Genomic DNA, 26653 nt, shown 5'->3' with positions numbered 1-26653 from the left:
ATCTCTATCTTGTCAATGCGTCTGTGTTTTACTGATGGAAACTTATGGCTCAAGATTAGTTTTTTGTATTTAGTGAGGAACTAATGGAATATGTTGAAGTGTCTTTTAAAATGGAAACGTTCATAACATTTTTCTGTATATATACAATTAAGGTAGCGTTGAGATCAAGAATGCTTATGGCCCATGGGATATAATGTTATACAAAGAGAGAGCTAAAAGAGAGAATGATATGTTGTTATAAGGACAAGTAAATGTAGAATAATAGAGAGAGTTGAAGAGAATTTGAAACAATTAATAGTTTTATTATTTTAAAATATATATAAATAACAATAAAAATTATATTATATAAATCAACTACTTATTTTTATGAATTCAATTATAAGTTGAAATATTTAATTAAAAAAATTTATTGATTACTTAAATCAAAGTACCAAAATATGTAAAAATATGTAGTAAGTTTGACGGGTAGTATTAATTGTATAAAAAAATTTGAGCAAAATTGTAAAATAGTAGAAGATAATAAATGTGTTTAAAATAAGAAATATATTTAATTCTATATTTTATTAAAATATCTATATTTGAATAACATTTTACAAATTACAAAAATAAACATCAATGTAAAACTAGTAATAAATATATTTAAAATAAGAAACATAAAACATTGAAGTCTATATTTGCACTTGGGAAGGAAAATGATTAGACATACTTGGAAGGTGGAAGATAAAAATGATTGTGTTTTTTTAAAAGTTTATCACTTGTCACAAATGCTGAAAAGATAAAGTTGCAAGTAATGCATTCATTAATAGAGGTGTTATAAAAATGATTGGTTTTTTAAAAGTTTATCCACTTGTCACAAATGTGGAAAAGATAAAGTTGCAGTTAATGCATTCATTAATAGAGGTGTTAAATTTTTATTTTTATTTTGTTGAAGAAAATTAAATCTTTTCATTGCGTTAAGTATATCTTGAAATTTTTAGATTATGTAACTAATATGAAACCTTATGATTCCATCAGTTTCCTCCAAAAACAGGAACTAATAATAGTTTGTAGAAATCTGTTATCTTTATAGGCGTTCAATCAGAACTATCCTCTCTCTTTAATCTTATGTTTACTTTGAGTATTGTATGAAGGGATTACCATTTTGATTCTCAATTAGGTCCAGCTTCTGCTGGTCTACTTGCCATGTTAGTCATATAGATTTGTTGAGCCTGCGTGAAGGGATGCTTAACCATATGATACTGATCCGAAGGTAACAAGGCCCACATTGTTCCATTGATTCCGTTTGTACATCATTAAGTTTCTGCAACCTAGTTATTTTCTGGATCAATTCCTCACAGCTTAGAGATAAAGAATAACGCATAGGTCAAAATTTCCCCCATTTGAAAAGCCATAATTTGGCTAGTCTTTTTAAGTAATAGCTTGCTGGGTCTTTTCTTGATGCAGGTTTGGCCACTTCTTCTGGCATGGGAGCCCTAGTAGCAGCAATTTTATCTATCGGCAAAGCAGGTGATCATATTTTGGCCCAAGTTGACTGCTATGGTGGCAGCCGAGAATTCCTTCAGAATGATGCACTACGTTTTGGCATAAAAACAGAGTTCATCGACGTACACAATGTGCCAACTCTTGAGCTTCGTCTCAAAAACTCTGTTAATATGCAACATGAAACAGTTAATGGGAACAATAACAATAACAAGAGCATGATTGTCTTCCTCGAGTCAATTACTAATCCATGTGTCAGAGTTGCGGATATACAGTCCATTTCAACCGTATGCAAAAAGTATGGAGCATTCCTCATTGTGGATAACACATTTCCCACACCTGTAAGGATCAAGCCACTAATGCAGGTAAAATATTCACAGGCATTATGACCTATTTTTTGTTAGGCAATGATAAATCTATTACCTATGGATGTGACAACACTAGAACTGATTCACAAACATAGTCACCACTAGAATTATACATCTTTCTTACAAGCGCTTGGTTGGAATATTATACATGCAGGGCGCTGATATGGTTATTCATTCAGTGACAAAGTTTCTTAGTGGCCATAGTGATCTGGTTGCAGGTGTGGTAGCAGGTTCTTCTCATCATATAGAGTTGGCCTCCAAGTTAGCACGTCAATGGGGGCTGACGGCTTCTCCATTTGCTTCATGGCTTGCTACAAAGGGAATCACAACACTGCAGGTATGGAGCAAATACACAACATTGCTTGTTTGTTTATTATTATTAATATAGAGATATAAGTTGTAACACAAACCTTGTGAAAATGGAAAACTCTGAAATTTTCAGGTCAGAATGGAGCGTGCATTGTCAACAACTGCTGAATTGGCAAGACGAATACTTTGCAGCTCAGTACCTATAAAGTTGTACTGGACGCCTGATTGTGCTATAATGTCCATTGAAGTACAAGGTGGACTGGATGGTGCCAGTAGAGCTATTTCAAACTTGAAGATGATAAAGTTTGTTCCAAGCTTAGGAGGAATCACAACCACTGTTTCCCATCCAGTTTCTACGTCTGAATCATCCATCCCCCGTGCTGATATGGAAGCCATGGGAATAACTGATGGGTTGCTCAGGTTTTCTGTCGGCCTGGAAGATGTTGAAGATATATGGATTGATTTAGAGCGAGGCCTTTTGGCGGTTGCTGCTACTAACTAGACCATCATAGTCTTGTCTTCCTTCAAAGGCCATTCTAGGTTTCCTTGATATTTTCAGTTTGCAATAAATGCGTTTTAAATGCAATGTTAATATTAGTTATTTGGTAAAATATAGAAATAAATTTGATATGTTTCTTTCATTTCTATGCAATATGGGAATTAATGATAAAGATTGTGTAATTAAATATCAATAATTAGATATCTTTTAGTTCTTGGTTCTTAGTTGAAAAGACCATCCTAGAGGTTCATGATTTCATATGAGATAGCAAGAATTATTTGCAATGGCATTCATCTTTGATTTGTTGGTAAGTTTTGTGCCTCGATTAGGTAGCCAAGTCAACTAAATTTGATGGAGCTTGTAAGATGCCTACGAGATGTTTTAGAGGCATCTTTCTCTTGAAACAATTCTAACATTAAGAAATATTTTATATTTTATAATAAGATTATGTATTTTTCATTACTAAATTTCTATATTTTTACAATATATTTTATAATATATAAATAATGAAATATAAAATATCATATTATAAATGATTTCTATTATTTTAATGATTTGTGTCACTACTTTTAATGTTAATTTAATTTAAATAACTATATTCAAAAATTAACATTATAATTATTAGATTAGATTGCAATATACTATTATAACATATAATTTACTCGGTGGAATACTTATTATTTGAATTTTTTTATCTCCAAGAAAAAAATTGAACTTGTATAGGTATATTAAATCATACATGTATAGGACTATAATTATTTTCACTATTTTTTAGGAGTCTAAAATGCATAGTAACACAAAATTGACAATTCTATGCTAATCATAGATGGTGTCTCCATTAGCTCAACTGTCCAATGATGGAAATCTTTGTCTACTATCATTGTGATGTTCTTATGTTACAGTAAAAGAAATCTTTCACTCCTCACATTTTATAAAGTTACATAGTTAATTATACACGCCTAAAGAATAAATGTCACAAAATGGATAGAAGAAATGGATTATTTAAAGTTTTAATAAAAAGTTTAAGGATTGCAATCATTATGAATATATTGTCTAGAATAAGGATATTGTAAGGAAAATGGTATCTCAACTTGCATTTCTATAAAGTTATTATTGATAATAATTATATATTTTATGTTGGTAATTATGGAAGGAGAGAAATGGTCAAGTGTATAGGCATAGGGAAGCCCCTTCTTAGATTATTACAAGTAGAGCTATAAGGGAATAAGGGAGAATGTGATGCAAATAAAGAAAACGGTCACAAATCCAAAGGGATTTAATCCTAGAGCTTCTCTACATTCAAAATTCAATACTAAAATTAAAAAAGCTCAGAGAGAGAGAGAGAGAGAGAGAGAGAGAGAGAGAGAGAGAGAGAGAGAGAGAGAGAGAGAGAGAGAGAGAGAGAGAGAGAGAGAGCACCCAAAGGTAACCTAGGGGAAGCGGGTTGTGGGAAAATTCTCAAAGATCATAGTGGTAACTATATTGATGCAATGGCAAGCCCTCTTAGAATCTTAACTAATCAGAAGGATGAAGCCTATGTAGCCCATCAAGAGGTAACCCTAGCAAAGAAAACCAAATGTGTATCTCTTTTTCTTAATGAGGATTCCAAAAATTTAATTAATATTTTGAATAGGGAAAGGAAAATGACATTGACAACTGAAAATACTATAAGAGAAATGTGGAGAATATTGCCAGTTGAAAGTGGCATCATTACCCATGCATATAGGGAAGCAAACCAAAGAGTAGATTATATTGCCAACAATGGTGTATGTGTTGATAGGATTGTTTGATGGTAGGAAGATCTCATAAAAGATCCATGCATAAATGAAAGGGTTACGTTGGATAAGACACACATATGTATTGAGAAGTTAAATAGCAATTATAGATACTTTAAGGGGGTACATTAATAAATTATGCATCATTAAAAAATCTTATATGGTGAAAAATTGGCACATTTTCTAGGTCATAGTGATTCTTTTCCTTTTTGGTGTTTACTCTATTCACTTTTATAAGGAAATAAATTTTGAAAATAGCAAAGAATCGAGGAGAAATATGGGTGGAGATCCAAAAAGATATGAGCCTACTAATTTCTCATAATGGAAGAGTATCCCACGAGTTTAGAAACGACTTGAGAAGGGGGGTTTAACTATGTATATGGAGTACCTCCATGGCTTTGAACCTAAAGCTTCCCTTGATTTTATTAAAGGATTAAAATACTACTCAACCACCATGTATGGTATGTCATTTCCTCTCAATGTATAATTCATAATATAGATTTTAAGTGTTTTCAACAAGGGCATTTGATTCTTCAAGGAAGAAAAAATCATTAGGGAAGCTCTTAGTAAATTTCATATGGAAGTGGATGAGAAGATGATGCTTATCAAGGTAAGAAATTTCTTTTCCAATAAGTAGATTATGTTGAAAATAGATTGATAGAAGTATGACAATGTGTTTCAATCATTGGTTTGTCACTAATATCAAACCTACTACTTGTTGTTAAGAAAATTGTTTAGTTGATTTGAGGACTATCATTTATTTGATTGAAATGAGGTTTTTGATCAAATGAGATAACCAAAGCACCTAGAGAAACGGTTGAGTCATGGTATGAAAAAGGAGTACAAAAATTAGTTAAGATAGTGATGATATAGTGCATTGATTATCTACTTAAGGTTGCAAAGGTTGGATACACTAACAAAGTCTAGAAGAACAAGTAAGAAGAATTGAATCTACCAAGCTTGACTAAGTGGATAGTAGATGCTGAGAAAAGTTAGTGCAAGATGAGTAGAAAATTAGTTGGAATCGAGAAAAGTAAAAAGTCAAAGTATGCCAATTAATATAGTGTAAGTTGAGTAAGTTTAGCTTATGCTGAGGACCAATAAAATTTAGTGTTTACCAAGCTATCAAGTGGATGATGAGTAAAAGAACAATGTGGAAGCCGAGTGATGGCATATTGATGTAGACTACCAATATTTTTCACATTAAATCATGGATTTGACATATCTAAGCCAACTATTTTGTTTCTTGAATTTTGTGAAGCATGTGGAATACAAGTATGATGAGTTGGTCGCATAGATCCATGATAAACCTTTTTGAGGTGAATTCAAAGTGGATTCAAGAAGAAGTTTCTATAGGGAATAAAATAAAAAGATGGGTAGATTCATTGGATCCTACCTAATCCTACCTAACCCTAAAATGGACAATGGTGGATGAATGACAAAAGATTGTAATTCTCTATTTGTAGAGAAGGTTGGTCAGAAGTAAGGTTGGTCAATATTTGAGAACCTCAGTTAGACAAGAGGTCTAAGGTATTGCTTCATTTAGAGATTAAATAGAAGAGATTGCTATTGGGAAGCAAAGCAAGAAGGCTTAAGGTTATGGATGCTTGAAGGGTGAACAAGCTATTAGAGTTAAAGTGTATAAAAGCCAAGCAAAATTGAGGACTGAAACAAATATTTGTAATCTGCAAGTGAGTTGTAATCTATTAATAGATCAAACCTTACTATTAGTTTATAATCATTGTACTAGTCTAGGATAAATCCTTTAGATTAAGGTTGACCTAAAAGTCATTTGTAAATCCTTTAACTAGGTGGCATTCCAAGTGAATGATCTAAACTCCTCTAACAAGGCTCAATCCTAATAGGGTAATTGAAATCCTTTAACCGAGTGACATTGCAACTCCAAGTGAATGATCTAAAGTCCTCTAACAAGGCTCACTCCCAACAAAGTGATCAAAATCCTTTAACTAGGTCACATTTAATAGCTTTTATTGTAAACTTTAATAGGGTTGGCCTTTCATAGAGCATCACTTCATAAGAGTGAGAATGAGTAGCATGTTACTAGTGGTTTTTTCCAAATTGGTTTTCCACATAAAATGATTGTGTCAAATGTGTTATTAAATCTATTGTGTTTCATGCTTACATTTCTGCAAAGTTGATTTGATAGTAACCTACAAGTTTAAGTGATTGTGTCATCTAATGGATGTATGCATGATGAATATGTTTTATGGATATGGGTTCACTAAGCTGTAAAAAGTTCTATTTGTACATCAAGACCTTGGATAAATGAGACCACCCCCCACCCCAAATAATTCAAATAATTGATATTAAAGCCATCTGCTTAATAGGACTAGTTTGAAGGTACTAGAAGAAAAAGATCTAGATGTCAAAAAGAGAGGTAACCAAACTTAATAGAGATAACTTTCCTACATGGAAAAGTTTAATGAAGCTACATCTAAGAGTTCTTGGAGAGCATGCAAATTATACCATCACTACTAAGCATGTTGATCATGTTGGAGCCCTAACTGGTGAAGATCTGAAAAAGAAGAAAGAACACAATTAGGCAATGTTGGAAATTGCCTCTAACCTAAGTTATGTTGAGTTTGATGACATCAATGGTTATGACATCTTCACACCATCTTTGGAGGTGATGCAAATATTTTGAGAGCCAAATATGAAAGTCTTAGAGGTAAGCTTGATGATAAGAGAATGCAAGAAGGTGAGAATATTGCTCAATATTGTTTTGGATAAAAAGATGGTGTTAATGCTATAAGAGGATATATTGGTGAGATAGATGATGAGACTATGTTATGAAATTTTTTGAGAACACTATTGCCCATCTATATTATTAGAGTTTTTGCAGTACAAAAAAAAGACGTATATCAATTTCTAATTTGACTCTTGAAGATCTTGTAGGTAGGTCAACTGCTTTTCAGCTATTTAATTTTGGCAACTTCAAATCTGACAATGTTGAATCTTCTTTCAAATCTATGTTTTCATTGAAGGAACCTAATGAGAAGAAGAAGAAAATGGTAAAGTATGTTTCTAGTAATAGTGATACAGATGAGGAGGATGTAGAACAACTTGAAGCACTACTTGCAAGGATATTTCATAGAGGTAAAAGAAAATCCAAAGGTAAGCTACCTATCATGTGTTTTAATTACAAAGATGTTAGTCATATTGCTGCTAGATGTCCAGAGAAGAAGAACTATAGAGGTGGAGACAAGTACAAAAGTAGAAGAGATGAGGCAACAAAGATTACAAAGATAAAGGCAAGAAGTCTTGCTACATTGCAGAAGACGAAACCAAAGATGAATTTCACGATCATGATGATGAAGTGGTGTATGTTGTAATGAAGGACAATTCTAATATGTATGAGGAAACTGCACTACTGTCTTGTGTGAATGAGAATGATAGATGGATCATTGATAGTGGATGTTCACATCACATGATTGGAGACAAAAGTAAGCTCATTACTTTGAATTATTATGAAGGAAATAGTGTAAGGTTAGGTAATGATGCACCCTATCTAATAAAAGGAAAAGGATCTATCAAACTCATAGAAAACATTTTATGTGACAATGCCTATTATGTTGAAGGACTTAACTATAATTTTTTTCAGTGTTTTACAACTAAATAGTTCAGGTTGTAAAGTTTAGTTTGAGAACAAGATTGCTAAGATATAAGATACTGATGGAAAACTAATGGTAAAAGGTGACCAAACTAGTGTGTAATCTATTCTATCTTGATATGGATGATGCTACTTGTCTAGTCATAGAATTTGATGATGTATGGCTATGGAGCAAGAGGTTATGTCATGTTAATTTTGATAACTTGGTTAGTATTAGTAATATGAAAAGAGTCAAAGGTTTTTCTAAGTTGAAGAAACCCGAAAATATATTATGCAAACAATGTTAGCTAGGCAAAATGACAAAGTCTAGTTTTAAGAGTAAGACTCATACATATAAAGAAATTTTAGAGATTGTTCATATTGACTTGTTTGGATCAGTTGATGTGCAAAGCTACAAAGGTGATAAGTACATTATGTTATTTTTTGATTATTATTCTTGGATGATGACATTTATGTTTCTGAAGAAATTTTTTTGATGCTTTTCAAATATTTAAGTGGTACTTAGCAAGAGTTGAGAAGAAAACAAGTAAAAGTCTAAAATATCTCAGGTCTAACAGAGGAGAAGAATTTACATCAAATGAGCTTGAGATGTTCTATAATGACAAAGGAATCAAGAGATAAACATCTGCACCTAGAACCCCTCAACAAAATAGAATTCTTAAAAGGAGGAAGAGGTCTGTAATGGAATATGCTAGGACACTCATGATGCAGAAAAATGTTGCTTTGAAATATTGGAGAGAGGCTATAAGTACAACTATCTATATCTTGAACTACATGCAAGTCAAGAAAGGTACTCATTCAACACTTTTGAACCATGGTATGTATACTCACCCAATGTAAAATGTTTTAAGGTATTTGGAAGTAAGCGTTATATTCTAAAAGATTTTAGGAATGGAAAATTAGATGCAAAAAGTGAAGAAAGTATATTCCTTGGATTTTCCAAAAGAAGTAAATCTTATAAGTCTTTAAATACTAACAAAGTACAAATGTAAAGTTTAATTAATATACAAAAGTACACGAGGTTGAACCTATGAAGGAACCAAAGGCATACAAATCATTTGTATACTCTTATGAAGGTACACCTACTAATGAAGAAGCTATAAATCAAGCTGCAAATCAACAAGTTTTAGTGATTGCTGAGTCACATAAAATGAATGTTGAGATACATTCAGCAACCAAGCTACAATTAGGTGCTGATTTATAGAATGAAGGTGAGACACATTTTGATTTTGAGATTAGTGTACATGAAAGAGATGTTAAATTACCTAATAGATATGTACATATTGATTCAAAATTTGATAGAAAAAATGAGGAAAATAGAGTACAACCAAGATGTTCAAAGTATGTCAAAAGACATCACCTTGCTACAAAAATTATTAGAGATACAGATGCAAGACCAATGACAAGAAATATGTTGAGAAATGATACATTTTTTCTTAGCATGCAAAAACTTGAGCCATTGAAAGAAGCCTTAAAAGATGTGAACTAGAGTAATGCCATGAAAGAAGAGATTGAACAGATTGAAAAGAAGAAGACATGGACTTTAGTTCCTAGACTAGAAGATAAAAATGTGATTGGCACCAAGTGGGTATACAGAAACAAGTTAGATGAAAATGGTGAAGTCATAAGAGATGAGGCAAGATTTGTTCGTAAGTGGTATCCACAAGAAGAAGGGATAGAATATGGAGAAACATTCACTCTTGTTGCAATATTGGAAGGAGTAAGAACTTTTCTTGTTGACTCTGCATACAAAGGTTTCAAAGTTTATCAAATAGATGTTAAAACTGCATTTTTGAATGGCATATTGGAAGAAGAGGTCTATATAAAACAACTAGAAGGATTTTTCGATGCTAACAAAAAATACATGGTATGTAGACTACACAAATCTCTATATGGTTTGAAGCAATCACCAAGAGCATGGTATGAAAGACTTCACAATTATCTTGTAAAAATTGTATTTGAGAGGACTAATGATAACAACAATTTGTACTTAAAGACAGAAAAAGGCAAAGGTATTTTACTTTCTAAAATTTGTATAGATGATATCATCTTTGGAGGTAAAGATACTTTATGTAAAGCTTTTGTAAATGAAATAGAGAAAGAATTTGAGATGTCTATGTTTAGAGAGATCAAGCTCTTTGTGGGTTTGTAAGTACATTAGATGAAATATGGTATATACATCACTTATTCGAAATATGTAAAGGAGATACTAAAAACTTTTGGATTGGAAGATTCAAAGCTAGTAAGCACACTTATGGTGATAGGACATAAATTGTCAAAGAATGATGATTCAGTTGAGCTGAATCAAACATTGTACAAGTTTATTTGCATTATGTAGTACATAGTAGACCTGATATTGCATTATCTATTGGCATAGTAGAAATATTCTCTGCTAATCGTAGTGAGAATCATTTGATTGCTATTAAGAGAATAATGAGATATTTATAAGGAATAAAAGACTATGGTCTATACTACAAGAAAATTTGAAAAATGTCAGTTGAGAGCCTACACTAATACTAATTGGGCTGAGAATATTGTTGATAGAAAGATTGCTAGTGGAGGAGCATTTTTCTTAAGAAAAAAGCTGGTTACATGGACTAGCAAGAAACAAAATTGCATATCTCAATCTACTACTGAAGTTGAATATGTTGTTGTCACAGAAAATTGTACAAATATTGTATGGATCAAATAGCTACTCAAAGTTATGAAGGAGGAAATCACTAAACCTGTGATACTTTATTGTAATAACAAAAGTGCTATAAATATGTCAAATAATTTTGTGATTCATACAAATACTAAGCACATTGCAATCAAGTATCATTACTTGAGAGATTTAGCTCAAGAGAAAGAGGTGAAGATGGAATATGTGAATACAAAAGAGAAAATGGTTTATATCTTCACAGAAGCAGTACCTAAGGATGCTAATTAGTATCTATGAGGTAAATTAGGGGTGATGCCCCTATCAAAGGCTATTTAAAATTCATGAGTAGTGTTCTACATCAACTAAGATGATTGACATATGTTACTTATTGATGTAGTGGATCTTACTTTAGGAGCTATCTAAAGTAATCAAAGAGATTGAGTTACATATAAATCACAAGCTAGGTGATAGACAAAGAAACTGAATATGATAATATTTGCACATTAAGATGACAATTCTTTGACATTGTAGTCAAAGGGGAGATCATACTGAAGTGGAGGGAGAAATACAAAAAGAAATATCTACTCAAAGGGAGATAACGTACCTAATGATTACTATAGAGAAAGAAATGATTACATCTACCTAGTAAGAGGGAGATATTGATGAGTGAGATATAAAGACAGAGATAGATACCTAAAAATGAAGCAATCAAGAGGAATTCATAAGGATGTATTGATTGTCTATTGATCGAAATAGAAAGAATATAATTTTGTAATCTATACAGAAGATGAAAGCTGCTAATAGAGGGAGAGATTTCAATATGAGGAATTACTTTATTTTTGGTAATATTGTTGGTTGTACTAATTGTATTAGTTTTCCATCAATAATAGATTGATACAACTATGAAAATGTGTTTCAATAATTGCTTCGTTAGTGATGTCAAAACTGCTACTTGTTGATAAGGCAATTCTTTAGTTTATTTGAGTGCTATCATTTGTTTAATTGAAATGAGGGTTTTGATCAAATGAGATAACAAAAGTACCTAGAAAAAAGGTTGATTCATGGTGTGAAAAAGGAGTACAAAGATCAATTAAGAAAATGATGATATAGTGCATTGATTATCTACTTAAGGTTGCAAATGTTGGATAGACTAACAAAGTCTAGAAGAACAAGTACAAAGAATTGAGTCTACCAAGCTTGACCAAGTGGAAAATAGCTGCTGAGAAAAGTTAGTGCAAGCTAAGCAGAAAATCAATTCAAACTAAGCAAAGTCAAAGTTCAAAGTATGTCAAGAGATATAGTGTAAGTTGAGTAAGTTTAGTTGATATTAGGCACTAGTAACCTTTAGTGTTTGTAGAGTTACCTAGTGGATGATGAGTGGAAGAGCAATGTGAAAGATGAGTGACAACATATTGATGTTGAGTACCATTATTTTTTGTGTTGAATCATGGATTTGATGAATCTAAGCTAACTCTTTTATTTCCTTGAATTTTTTGAAGCATGTGGAATACAACTATGTTGAGTTTGTGGCACAAAATTCATGGTAAACCATTTTGAGGAAAATTCAATGTGTATTCAAGAAGAAGTTCCTAGAGGGACTAAAATGAAAAGATGGGTAGATTCATTAAATCCTACCTAATCCTACCTAACCCTAAAATGGATGATGGAGTATGAACGGAAAAAGATTTTAATTCTCTATTTATAGAGATGGTTGGTCAGAAGTAAGGTTTGTCAATGTTTAAGAACCTAAGTTAGACAAGAGGTCTAAGGTATTGCTTCATTTAGAGACCAAACAAAAGAGACTACTATTGGTAATAAAAGCAAGAAGGCTTAAGGGTATGAATGCTTGAATGGTGAAAAAGCTATCAGAGCTGAATTGTATCAAATACAAGTAGAATGGATGACTAAAATAGAAATTTTTAATCTGCAAGTGAGTTGTAATTTGTTAACAGATCAATCCTTACTATTACTTTATAATCATTGTGTCAGTCTAGGGTTAATTGTTTAGATTAAGGTTGACCCAACAATCATTTTTAAATCATTTAAAAGAGTGACATTCCAAGTGAATGATCTAAAGTCCTCTAACAAGATTCACTCCTAATAGGGTGATTGAGATACTCTAACCATGTGACATTCCAAGTGAATGATCTAAAGTCCTCTAAATAAGGTCACTCCTAACAAGGTGATTGAAATCATTTAACCAGATCACATTTAATGGTGTGTATTGTAACCTTTAACAAGGTATCTCTTCAAAAGAGTGATAATAATTAGCATGTTATTAGTGGTTTTTCCCAAATTGGATTTCCACATAAAATCATTGTGTCAAATGTGTTATTGAATTTTTTATGTTTCATGCTTACATTTTTGCAAAGTTGATTTGACAATAACCTATAGGCTAAAGTGATTTTATGATATAATGAATGCATGCACAATGAATATTTTTATGGATATGGGTTCACTAAGCTATGAAAATTTTTATTTGTACATCTAGACTTGGGATAATTAATTCACCCCCAGCCCCCTTTCAGTTATTCTAAAGAATTCCAATAGATTAAACTTATTTGGTCTTTAGTGCTTAGCTGTATTAGAGCCTATATTACCTTCGATGGTAGGAAGAAAAGGGTTCTTGGTATGGTGATAGGATAAATTACCCCTACTCAATTATGAGCTCTCTACATCATAGTTTAATTATTCATAAGAAGAAGGCTCCTACCCTATGTTTCATGAAGGCCTTATTTTGTTGTTTGTGAACTACTGTAAGATTTGTAACCCATCCCCTAGCATGAAGATTATGAAGAGAAACATAATTCCCCTGTAATTAAGGAAAAATCCTTGTTACAGAAAAGAAAAATATTGTTATTGAAGGTGTTGATGATACTGAAAGTGGGGAGGAGGAGGATGATTCAACATTTGAGGAGTGGAATTTTTGGGAAGGAACAAATGAGGGTTTGTAGACTAGCCAAGAACATAATGCCACATTGGAAAAAAAGTATAAAACCAAAGATGAGATGAAGTTGGAGAACTCAACTCATATTTCTTAGGGATTAGGTGATGTTAGCCCAGGAAAGGAAGTGAACAAAGTGATTAAGAATATTGTGGGTTATCATTCCTCTAAATCTAAAGACATTTTGACTACTAAAAACAAGAGGGGTAAAGAGGAGAATTCTCCTCATTCTCAAGCTCGTGTAGAGAAAATCAAAGCTAAAATAGAATCTAGTGACATCAATGAATCATGGGTTCACAATGAAATTATTTCCCTTAAGATGGAGGTCAATGAGTTACAAAGGGATGTCCAAAAAGAAGTGCCAAATAGAAAGGAGCAAAAATGTTACTAGTTAGCTGGGAGAATTAAAATGGGCCATAAATTATAGTGATGAAAAGATTCATTCACTAGTCTAGAAGTTGTCAAACCAATACCAGGAAGGCATTGAGCTAAAAGTTAATATCACTAGAGAAGAGAAGAATGAGGAAATACAAGGCCTAGGAAAAAGGACTTAGGGATGACTCAACAAAAAGAAGACTGTTGGTAGTTCAAAGACCATGGAGGGATTCTAGGAGGTCACCAAGATCAAGGTGGTTCAAGCTCTCAGAGAACTTGCTTAGGTATTCTCCCTGTGTTTTGTTGTTTTGTAGTAGATAATTTATTGGTTGCTAGTTAGGGTGTTGTTAATATTTTATGTTTCTTTCTATTTCTAGAATAGATGTTCGTAGGGAATTTTAAATTTCTTTTATCATTTTTGTATTAAAACTTTGGGTTTCTGATCCCTGTAAAACCTCTATATAAAAGTTAGTCTATATTTGAGTATAAAATATTTCGAACATTCAACAAATTTTCAGATGAACTAAATAAGTGTTCTAATATTTTTAATCTATGACATCATGTATATATTAAAAAACAATAATATGTCCACTTTTTAAGTTTTCCAAACATTTTTGTAAGTCAATTTAAAGGGCCTAGATGCTCATTAAAAAATTCCAACTATTCTTAACACATGAGTTATAAAAGAAATTTGGACATATTAATGTGTGTGTGTGTGTAGACACATACATACATACATTCATACATACATACATACATACATACATATACACATACACACACACCCACACATATATATACATATATACGTATACAAACACACACACACACACACACATATACGTATATGTGTGTGTGTGTGTTTGTATAGATACATATTTATATATAAAAATACATATACATATATACATACATAAATAAATAAATATAAGTATATATTCTTGATGTTTTGTAGCTTTACTCAGATAAATTACATCAAGATATGTATGAGATTGATATATAAAAACTCTCTCTCACACACACACACACACCTATACATACATACATGCATACATATATACATATATACTTAAATATATACATATACATACATACATACATACATACATACATACATACATATATACATATATGTATATTTATACACACACACACACACACACACACACACACACACATACGTATATAGCAATAGAAATATAACTACAAGAGTTTTATTATGATAATCAACAAACATGTCTCATGAAGGGGCATGTGCACTTCTTAGTACATTTGTAGTGATCCCAAAAAGAAAACATGGTTTAAGACATAGACCGCAAATGTAATAAAGCAATTGAAAGACTTCCACAGTTATGATGTGTAATCTTACAATCTTAAATTCAATTTTAAAGAAAGGAAGGAAAATTTTCTAATACACAATGAATAAGTGCTAAAGGGAACAAGGAAGGAGACATAAAATAGTTCTTGGAAAATTGGTAATAAATGAAATAATTCATACTCACCATCAATGACACTCAAAATATACCCACCATTAGAAAAATAAATACAAATCAGCATAAAGACTTTAGGTTAGTCACAGATATACCTATATCCAATCCAACGACTCATCATCAGCAAGTTGCAAAGAACTAAGAACTAAATACAAATCTATTTGTGAGGGAAAGAAAAAAGGACCAGTGAAAATATGAATACCAAACCTCTAAGTGGACCTCCCATGTCAGCCAAAATTAAGGGAAGTAAAAAGGCTATGAATAACCAATAAGATAGGAGCATAGATGATGTTACCTAGATTGCACACCAAATCATAGTCCAAAAGAAAACATTGAATAAGATACATGGTAAGAAGTACCTAGAATGAAAATAAACATTGCAACAATAATGAATCATTCAAATTAGCACTTTGATTACACAATCAACATATAGTTGTTAAAGAAAATATATGGAGGCACAATAAAAAGAGAGAGAGAGAGAGAGAGAACTAGTTAATACTATGAGGTTGAACAATAGCTAATGAGAGAGATAAGAATATCTTTGAACCTATAGAGGAATTGCTATAGAAAATAGAATTAAACCAATTATTTCAGATTGAGCTACAATTGGAAACTTAACCAACTAAAGGAATACATTTACTAATACTCATCGTCATTTCATTTAAAATACAAATTGAAAAATAAAAGTGTGGCTATAGTGAGCCTAGTTGATGTTCTAGTCAATAGCCTTTAGACATAATATTTTGGTACTTACTCATATCAACTAATCACCTTCTTAAGTATTAGATGGTGGTAATCAAACAAGCTTATATCAGGAATAATATTGTGTTTAATATTGTTATTAAATGGAGTTGAATACATCCTTTAGATGTAAGGAATATATCAGAAAAATGACAAGAAAGATTATTCATTTTCAATATAGAGAAAGATGAAATCATTTGGATTGATCCATCAAACACAAAAAAATGACCTTCAATAATCAAGTACATATTTTAATCACTATTAGCAAGTTAGAATAGTTTAATTTAAATAATCATGGTGAGAGATTCCAATAAAATTGATGACTCATTTGCTACAAAATACAAGAAAATTGATGCATTTGAAGATATTCTTTTTTCATATTTTAAAAAGAAATTATAATGTGTTGTCCAAATTTGAGGCACATTAAGATTGAATGTCAAGAAACTTAATGTAATAATTTAATTAATTAATTTTTCCTATAAATTAAATATAATAATAAGGGCCTTTAGTTAATTGATAAATTTGGGACCCAAATTTATAAATTAACAAAATAACTTTTAATATTGGTCTGTTGCAAATTTCTAGATGCTTTTTGGAGGCCTTTATAGGAAATGGTTGGGGATTGTAATGATCGGGGTTTGGTTTTGATTTCACTTTATATTCAAGAGGCTAAAGATTAAGGAACTTGTTTATAGGTTTGAAGGTGGAAGATCCTCCCTAATTTGCCTGTTGAAGTTTTGCTTGTTCAATGTGACCCTATTCTACTATTGCAGATATCATTTGTATATCTCATTATGTGCACTACATATGCTAATCCTTTTTATTTGGAAAATATTTATCGTCTCAGACCTTGTTTGATGTATGTTTAATTTTAATTAGGTACTATAATTTGGAGATTAATATACCTTGTTTTATTTTCATTTGGAAAGTTCAATTGTGTTTACAATTATCCTCAATTGTCTTGGCAAATATCTTGTGTAATTTTTCTATTATTATTATTTGCATGTGGTTTGGCATCAATAATTTCTCCATTTTTGGTACATCCTTTATTTTTAATACTACAACCCACTCATTATACAACTTATGAGGAATGAATATTCAAAAGGGTTAGTTGATCCAAAGGCCTCTATAGTACAACATCCTAGCCTCCATACATCATAGTATGGAGCCCCTCCATCCTTTCTTATGCCAACCTCCTCCCTGTATGCCATAATATATCCTCATCTACCATGCACACTATCTCTTCCCCTCTCTACCACTTGATGACCGATTTTTCCCTTCGCCATATATTTTACATCCTCTACATCCATCCTATGATAATATTTCCTTCCCCACTAACTCTAAATGCATTTCTTGTCGATACACCATCTTCGTCCTTTACATGGTAAACAAGACTCACCTTCTAGCATATTGTTATTAACATCCTCTATGCTGACCCTCCATTTAAGAATAAGACATTGAAATCCATTATACAACCTCTTCATATACTGGACATCAAAATTCAACAACATACATTACTTTCTCCATGACCCTGACTTCCCTCGTAGGAGACCATTTTGTCTATTTTGTATTACATCATTTGACTAGGTAAAATTAGAAAGGATTTTTCATGTCCCCAGTTTTAATGTAATAATTTAATTAATTAATTGGTCCAAAAAATTAGATAGAATAATAGAGGGACTTTAATTAATTAGTAAATGTGGCACCCAAATTAGTGAAGTATTAAAATAATTTTTAATATCAACCTATGCAGGGGCATCCGAGGGTCAAGGCTATTGATTTAGATGTGGGTTTTGGTCAAAATTTACTTTTGGTGGTCATAACTTTTGATTCAGATGTCGATTTTGGCTGAAATTTTACAAGTAGTTACATGAGAAGGAGCTATTTGGTGACTATTTTGACATTTTCTTAGGAGCTTGAAATACTGTCTTGACCTCTGAAATTGGTTTTTTGTGTTTTTTCCAGTTTTTTTAGAAAGTTGTTTTTGTAATAAATCAGAAATCAATTTTTTGATTGCATCGATTAATTGGCAATTCATCTTGCCTTAGTTGGGGGCTTTTTCTTAGGAAAAAATAGGATTCATAGAATGGGTTTTTAAAATTACCAAAAATGGAGAAATCTATTTTTCCTAAAAAACTGTCAAATTTGGGTAATTTTTGGAATTGTAATAAGTAGGTGTTTTATTTCATGGATATGAAAAGTAGAGTTGTGAATGTTTAATGAAAGATTATGACATTCTGAAACTTTTGTGTTGTGATTTTCTAATTTACTCTTTGAAGTGTTGAGGGTTAAATCACAACATGTTATAAATTTATAGATGCTCCTGAAGCATTTTGCAAGGAGATGATTGGGCATTGTAATTGGCATGGATTGGATTGGATTGGATTTCTCTTTGTGTTTATGGAGGCTAAAGAATAAGGGGGTTATGTAGATTCAAAGGTGGAAGATCTTCCCTACTTTGCCTATTGTGCTTTTGGTAGTTAAGTGCCACCCTATTATGCCATTGGAGGTACCGTTCATATATCTCATTGTACTTCTGATTTTCTAATCATCATCATCAATTTGATATTTTTTTGTATTTATTTGGATTTTGTTCAATGCATATATAAAATGAAGTATTGTCTTTATTCAATTGAAAATAAGATATTTTGTATTACTTGATTTGGAAAAAACCATTTGATGTTCCTTCTTTTCTACCCAAAGTATTATTGTCATCTTTGCACATTTATGTGTATGCTGGAATTCTTGGCACACATCTAAAAGGGAGTCCATTCTAGAAATTTTTTATTGATACAATTTGATTGAATCCTTATGCTATTTATACTTATGACCTAATGCAATAACTCACTTCCATTCCGAAGATTCACAACAACACCCACAATGTACAACCTACTTACCACCACTTGTTAATTATGGTCTCTTGGCCAAATCTAGCATATGACATACATAATTTCCTCATCGTACAATAATAACAATACCATCGTATATTGCCTCAAATTATCTGCATGATAACTAAGGCTAACCTTCCTCTATACCATTTGTAACATCCTCGATACCTATTGTCCATACAAGCATAAGACATTCAAATCCATCTTATGACTTCTTCATATATTGTGCATCGAAGGCTTGAAAGACTAAGGAAGTATAAATATCCACCATATTTGAGCTTGATTGCATAAAAATGTCGACTAGTGGTACTGCATTTTCCTGACGGAGCGATCCCAAGAGTCCCCACTTTGCAACATCACTTGCCTTGTACGATGCCGTTTTGTACCCAGTTCCAAGAGACAACACCAAAATCTTTCTTTTGTCCTGATAACGAATTGCTACCCATTAATACTCATTTATTCATGACTCCCTTATGTTGAAGATAATTTAATCTTTTTAACTGATTCACCTCTGCTTTGCTTAGAGATACCCAATCTTCGCCGTGCGTGAGGGATTCTTGTGTCACTTCGTCGATTGCAATTAAAGTCTGCAAATTGAAAGTACAGTAAAAAATAAATTAAAAAAATTCTAATCAGCTGTAGCCAATGGTAGAATTATTACAGTAAGAGGGACAATGGTAGAATTATTACTAGATTGTTGGCGGCCACTCCTCCATTTATGAGGTGGAATTCTCTCGTATTGCCTCGACAATATTTTGTTTCAAAATGGTGGGCAGGAAGATATGTTGGGGCAGCCGAAGTACTAATGCATACATCTGGCAAATGTGCATCTTTTGATATATCGTGTTTGGCCTGTACTACATAACACACACACACAAACGACAATCTACTTGCTTAGAAAAGGATAGTATAGAAAGGACCCAGATGGGTAATGAAAGAAGAAGAAAAGCACCTCAAACGTGGAGAAAATAATGCGCTGCTCTAAATTGGCATCAAAGGCAGGAATGACCACATTAGTCAGTAGTTGGTGCAATCGAACGCCACCCACTGAATCTCTTAAAAGCTTGTGCAGATGATCCCCACTATATTTGGGGTCTCTCGCTTAGAATATATTGTTTCGAACCATCCCTAAACACCGCTGCGAGGATTCATTAAACACGTTAGTGTCTTCTACTCTTCTAATAGTCCTTTTTATTCTACCAACTGAGAATTTAGGTCACTAACCTTTTGACTGGGAATATTTTAGAGCACTGGTCCAAATAGAATTGTGTAATATCCTTGGCCGCAAACAACGGTCTGTTTTGCTTGTTTGGAGCAGTCAGCATTGCGGTAACGAGACCTCCTGTGCTTGTCCCTGCAATGACATCGAAGTAATCTGCTAATCTGACATCTGGGTCATCCAGTTTCTGTCAACAAATTTAAGTTACTTTTAGATAAAATGATGCCTTCAATATAGTAAGCAAACTAGAAAAAACCTTAGGATTGGATAGAATTAAACACCTGAAGCTCTGCCTCTAGAAACTGAAGTATAGTTGCAGGGATGATCCCCCTGACTCCTCCTCCATCAATGCTGAGAATGATGATCATATCTCCGTCAGTAGCTGACAGGTGTCTCTCAGTTGCCACTGCATTTAGTTGACAAGCAAATATTGAGTGAAATGAGACAATCTGAGATGTGAACAATTTTTAATTTTGATCCAACTTAATCAACCGATAGACCACTATGCAATTTTGAAGAAGAAGAAGATGATTTTGAAGGTGCTACAGCCTGAGTTGGCCTAGTGGTGGAGAACTTGTACTCTTGAAAGAGAGGTCACAAGTTCAAATCCTATTGGGGGGTAGGGTATGTACGCCTCGTTTGTAGCGCCAGGCGCCTCTCGAAAAAGAGTACGAGGTAGTCCCATACCACTGTCACCATATGTAAACCCAAAAACTATGGCATAGTGTCGTGGACTATAAAACCACCTTTCCTTTTCCTTTCCTATATAGGAATAAAAAGTGGGAATGAATCATTATATGTTTACATGCAATGCTCGTTGAATGCACTGTACTAACCACCAAAGGGCAGAGTTGTGAGTGTGAAATGACTATAAATGTTAATCCTTCTTCTTCAGAGACCAGCTGGCACGTCTGATATAGATATGGTGAGGGTCATTACAATGTAAAAGACGCTGTGTAATCATGCCTTCTCACACATGATTTTGGTGGGCAGAAAATTGATAAAGTGCTTGATTTCAGTCAAATGATATCCATAATTTGAGCAGGAAAATGACAGCACTGAATGAAAAACTTTCCACAAATCTTTTCCATTTAAGATGGGATCCTAGCTAAATCCTCTAGGATAATGTTTACAAACCATCATCTTAAGTTCACATTAATAAAGGCAATTCAAGATCTTTAATGTCTATAGAGCATTGTATACGAGGTTTCTAATTTTACGTAGACTATACAAGACATCAACAAAAACTTTGACCCAGACCCTTATGGTGACTTACGTAATATGGAATTACACGGCATTTTCTGTATCAGGTAGTTTCTTTCATAGAAGCATTAGTGTACTATAGTATTATAGATAGCAACATTGTTTACTATCCTTAGAAAATACCATGTGAAGAGATGAAGAGATTTAGTTCAAAATATCATCTATATATTAATTGATGATCAAATAATGAATTCTAGTTGAGGTGATTTGATGATCAAATAAAGAATACCAGTTGAGGTTGTTGGAAAATTTAATACGCTAGTTGTCTTGCCCTTGGAGCCAAATGCCCACCTACCACCTGACGACCAACAAAAGCAGAGTTCATAGATCAAGCAGATCAGAGAGAAGTTGTAGAGCTGAGCAGAGAAGGAAGAAGGAAGGAAGTTTGTGCCTACAGTTGCACGTGGTTCCTCGTTCACTCTGTAAGTTTGTTGTTTGGATTTGTCCTGTTGAAGCAGTGATTGCTCTAGACACCATTGTATGCAGCCATTAGAGTTGTAGGTTTAAAGGTTTATTAAAGTTTGAAGTATTATCAATTTAGGATTATTTTAGGGTTTTCTGGTTGAAGCCGAATGCTCCCAGATTTTGTAATAGTTTAATGAAAGATTGAATAGAAAGCAAGAAAGCATACTTATTCCATTGTTCTTTATCTTCTATTCATTGCATTTGACAAGTTTGGTTGAAAGCTTAAAGCTTTGGCTCTCTAGTTTTAATGGTGAATGCATTCATATTGGAATTTTCCAAGTTATAAACTTTAGTTGGAGCTGAGCTCACTCGGCATCTATTGTTGCCAAGTATTTTCTTTGGAGCCGAGCATACTCGACATCTATTGTTGCCGACCTTTCAAATGCTGAGCTCCCCTTTGTGTCGAGTTCACTCGGCACCTGTTGCCTGTCACTCAACACCATCAAGTGCCGACCAACCTGCCACTCGGCACCATCAAGTGCCGAGTAAAACTAGCACTCAACACCTTCATGTGCCGAGCTACTTTTAAGTGTCGAGTATAAATTTTTTGAGTTAGGGTTGTGAGTTTGAGATTTAAATTTTTTAATTTATATTTCTCACATGGTATCAGAGCTTTGAGGCCCCACATCCAAAGTGAGTTAGGGCATTCGTTTTCTTAGAATATTTATCATGGCACGAGATGCAGGAAAGATATAGCAATAGCCACCATCATTTAATGGACAGAATTATGATACATTTGCAAAGAAGATGAAGACCATAATGGTTGCAAATAATTTGTAGGAGTTTGTATTAATGGATTCAATGATGTGACTGATCCAACTTAGTATGCTGCTCTCACAAATGCACAAAAGACTCATCTGAAAGAATCAAGGAGGAAAGATGCAAAGACATTAAGTCTCATTGAAGAAGCAATGAAAGAGACTATATTCCCTAAGATTGCAGCAGCAAATTATGCAAAGGAAGCATGGGATATCCTTGAGATTAACTTCAAGGCGACTGATAAAGTCCGTACAGTAAAGCTACAGAACATAAGGAGGGAGTTTGAGAACCTTCAAATGAAAGAGAATGAATCAGTTGCAGACTTTAGTTCAAGGACCTCCAATGTGATTAAACAATTAAAGTCAAATGGAGAAGACTATCAAGAGTAGAGGATAGTGGAAAAGATATTGAGGAGTTTACCCCATAAATATGACCATTTGGTCATGACCATAGAAGAGGCAAAAGACCTCACTGTTTTGACAATGGATGAGTTGATGGGTTCTCTTCAAACCCATGAGCATAGGATCAATAGATCCACATCTTCTACTTCTCAAGAGCAAGCATTTAAGGCTCAGACAAATCCAAGAGGAAGGGGGAGAGGAAGAAATGGCTCAGGCAGAAACTTCAGAGGCAGAGGCCAAGGTAATAGAGGACAAAGGAATACTGTAGCAAAAAGCTCAAGAAGAGCAGATGGAGCAAGTAGCTCACAAAATACTTCAAGAGGAGGTAAGAAAAACTACAACTCCAATAAGAGTAATGTAGAATGCTACTACTGTCATAAATATGGGCATTATGCAAATGAATGCTGGAAGAAGCAGAATGATCAGTCAGGACAAAAAAATGTGGCTAATGTGAACATGGGAAGAGGACCCAATGTTGTGACCTTCATCATGTGTAATTTTGGTGAAGAAGGAAGCCCTGAGGTTTGGTACCTCGACAGTAGATGTAGCAACCACATGAGTGGCAATGAAACCCTGTTTTCATTCATTGAAAAGAGTTTCAAATTTGAAATTAAAATGGGTAACAATGGAACCCTACCAGTTGTGGGGAAAGGATCTATTATGGCCTACACCAAGAAAGGTGAGAAAAGAGAAATACAAAATGTGTATTTTTCCCCTGGTATGAAGCACAATTAGATGAGCATTGGTTAGCTCATTCAAAATGGATACAAAGTGCTGATGGAGAATGACATGTGTGTCATTCAAGAAAAGGATGGGAGCAAGAACTTACTTGTAGCAGTTCAAATGACAAAGAACAGAATGTTTCCTTTGAGGATTGAGACATGTTTCTCATCTCAAGTTAGTGCTGCACCTCCCACACAATCAGCTTTAAGGAGTGTGATTGAAGACCCCTCACGGCTATGACACGTCATATATGGTCATCTTGGCTATGCTGGTTTAAATTTATTGTCAAATAAAAGAATGGTAGAAGGTTTGCCACGCGTAAGAAATTCTTGTGACAAGTGTGAGGCTTGTATTTTGGGTAAGCAACATAGGCTTCCCTTTAACTCTGAAAATTCTAGGAGGGATAGATTTTCATTAGAGTTAGTGCATACTGACCTAGTCGGTCCTATGCAAGTTACTTCCATTGGGGGGAGTACATATTTTATGACATTCATTGATGATTTCAATCGTAGGACATGGGCTGTATTTCTTAAAGAATAAATCTGAAGCATTTGATAAATTTGTAGAATTTAAAGCCCAGGCTAAAAGAGAATGTGGACACTATATCAAGGTTTTTAGATTAGATAGAGGAGGGGAGTATACCTCCAATTCTTTTGTAAATTTTTGCAGGAAACATGGTATAAAGAAAGAGCTCATATCCAGCTATACACCACAGCAAAATGGAGTGGTTGAAAGAAAGAACAAGACCATTGTTGAAATAGCAAGGAGCATGATGAAAGAGAAAGGTCTCCCAACTAAATTTTGGGGAGAGGCTGTGGCAACAACAATTTACCTTATTAATAGGTGTCCTCCAAAGGTAGTCCGTGACAGAATTCCAATGAAATCATGGTCACGAATAAGATGGACAGTTGAACACTTAAGACTGTTTGGATGTGTTGCATATGCACATGTGCCTAAAGAGAAAAGGCAAAAATTTGATGACAAAGGTGTGAAATGCATTTTCACAGGGTACAGCCCAGAATCAAAGGCATTGAGATTGTATGACCCATTGAACAACAAGATGATGCTTTCAAGAGATGTGGAATTTCTTGAAAATCAATCTTGTTATGGTTCAACTGATGATCACCAAGCACTTCAATTAAAGTGCCAATTATGAGTGAAGAAGATGTTGATGAACAACAAGAAGAAGGAGCAAATAGAAAAAAAGGCAAGCAGGTTTAGTCACTGCCGAGCTCCTCTAGGCATGATCGAGTGTCAGTGCCGAGTACCAGCGAAGACCGAGCTAGTCAGCAATGCAGTAGCAATGAAGATTCTAATCCCACACTCTCCTCCCTGTTACCAAGAAAGACTAAGAGTCTTAGGGAGGTATACCAAGATGAAAGGTATGAAGATTATGATGAGAGTGTTAATTTTGCATTATTTTCTCATATTGGTCCAATATATTTTGAGGAAGCTATTAAGGAGAAGAAATGGTGTAATTCCATGGATGAGGAAATAGATGCCATAGAAAGGAATGAGACATGGGAGCTAACTGAATTGCCTCCCAAGAAGCAAGTGATTGGAGTGAAATGGGTTTACAAGACCAAATGCAATGCTGAAGGCAAGATTGATAGGCATAAGGCAAAGCTGGTAGTCAAGGGCTACAAACAACAATATGGAAGAGATTATGATGAGACCTATGCCCCAGTTGCAAGAATGGAAACCATGCGTGCTGTCATAGCAATTGCAGCCCAACACAAGTGGAAGGTATTTCAAATGGATGTGAAGTCCACCTTTTTGAATAGTGTATTGAAAGAAGAAGTGTATGTGGAGCAGCCACCTAGTTATGAAGTTGCAAGTGAAGAGAACAAAGTATATAGGTTGAAGAGAGCTCTTTATGGGCTCAAGAAAGCTTCACGAGCATGGTACAGTAGGATTGACTCATATTTGATGAGCAATGGCTTTAGCAAAAGCAATGGTGAGCCCACTCTTTACATCAAGGCAATAGATGGTAATGTATTGATTGTTGTCTTGTATGTAGATGATTTGATTTTTACTAGAAATGACAAGACTCTAATTGCTGAGTTTAAAGAGGCCATGAAAGGTGAATTTGAAATGATAGACCTAGGTCTCTTGAAATACTTTCTAGGCATAAAAGTAAAACAAATGCATGATGGCATCTTCATCTCTCAAGAAAAGTATGCAAGGCAAATCTTGGAGAGACTCAAAATGCAGAACAATAAGGCAACCCCCACACCAACATCAATAGGTCTGAAGTTGAGCAAGGAAGACTCTAGCAAGAGAGTGGATCCAACACTATACAAGAGTATGGTTGGAAGTTTAATGTATTTGACTGCAACTCGGCCAGACCTAATGCATGCAGTAAGTCTAATTTCCAAATTTATGGAAACACCAAAGGATTCCCATTGGCAAGCAGGAAAGAGGATCCTAAGGTATGTGAAAGGTACCAAGGGATTTGGAATTTTGTATACTACATCAAGTGAATTCAAGTTGGTTGGTTACATTGATAGTGATTGGGTTGGAAGTATAGATGATAGGAAGAGCACTTCCGGATATATGTTTCATATGGGATCGAGTGCAATTTCATGGGCATCCAAGAAGAAACCTATTGTTGCTCAATCTACAGTAGAGGCTGAATACATTGCAGCAAATACAACAGCATGTCATGCAATTTGGCTAAGGA

At 33.7% G+C, this 26653-nt stretch overlaps 1 protein-coding gene across 1 annotated transcript in view; it reads right to left on the bottom strand.

Moving 5' to 3' along the window:
- Positions 1–19345: 19345 nt before the first annotated feature.
- Positions 19346–26653, bottom strand: part of LOC149541652 (patatin-like protein 2) — a 46237-nt gene continuing 38929 nt past the window's right edge. Inside the window, 7 exon segments of the mRNA XM_089795639.1 lie at positions 19346–19564; positions 19650–19727; positions 19831–19992; positions 20093–20244; positions 20247–20278; positions 20365–20546; positions 20641–20765. Coding sequence (XP_089651765.1) covers positions 19346–19564; positions 19650–19727; positions 19831–19992; positions 20093–20244; positions 20247–20278; positions 20365–20546; positions 20641–20765 — 950 coding nt within the window.

This window comes from Cupressus sempervirens, chromosome 8 (genome assembly GCF_028749045.1).
Source record: "Cupressus sempervirens isolate cs-2001-9-10 chromosome 8, ASM2874904v1, whole genome shotgun sequence".
NCBI lineage: Eukaryota > Viridiplantae > Streptophyta > Pinopsida > Cupressales > Cupressaceae > Cupressus > Cupressus sempervirens.
Note: the sequence above shows the minus strand (reverse complement) of the source record. Positions and strands in the feature narration are given on the sequence as shown.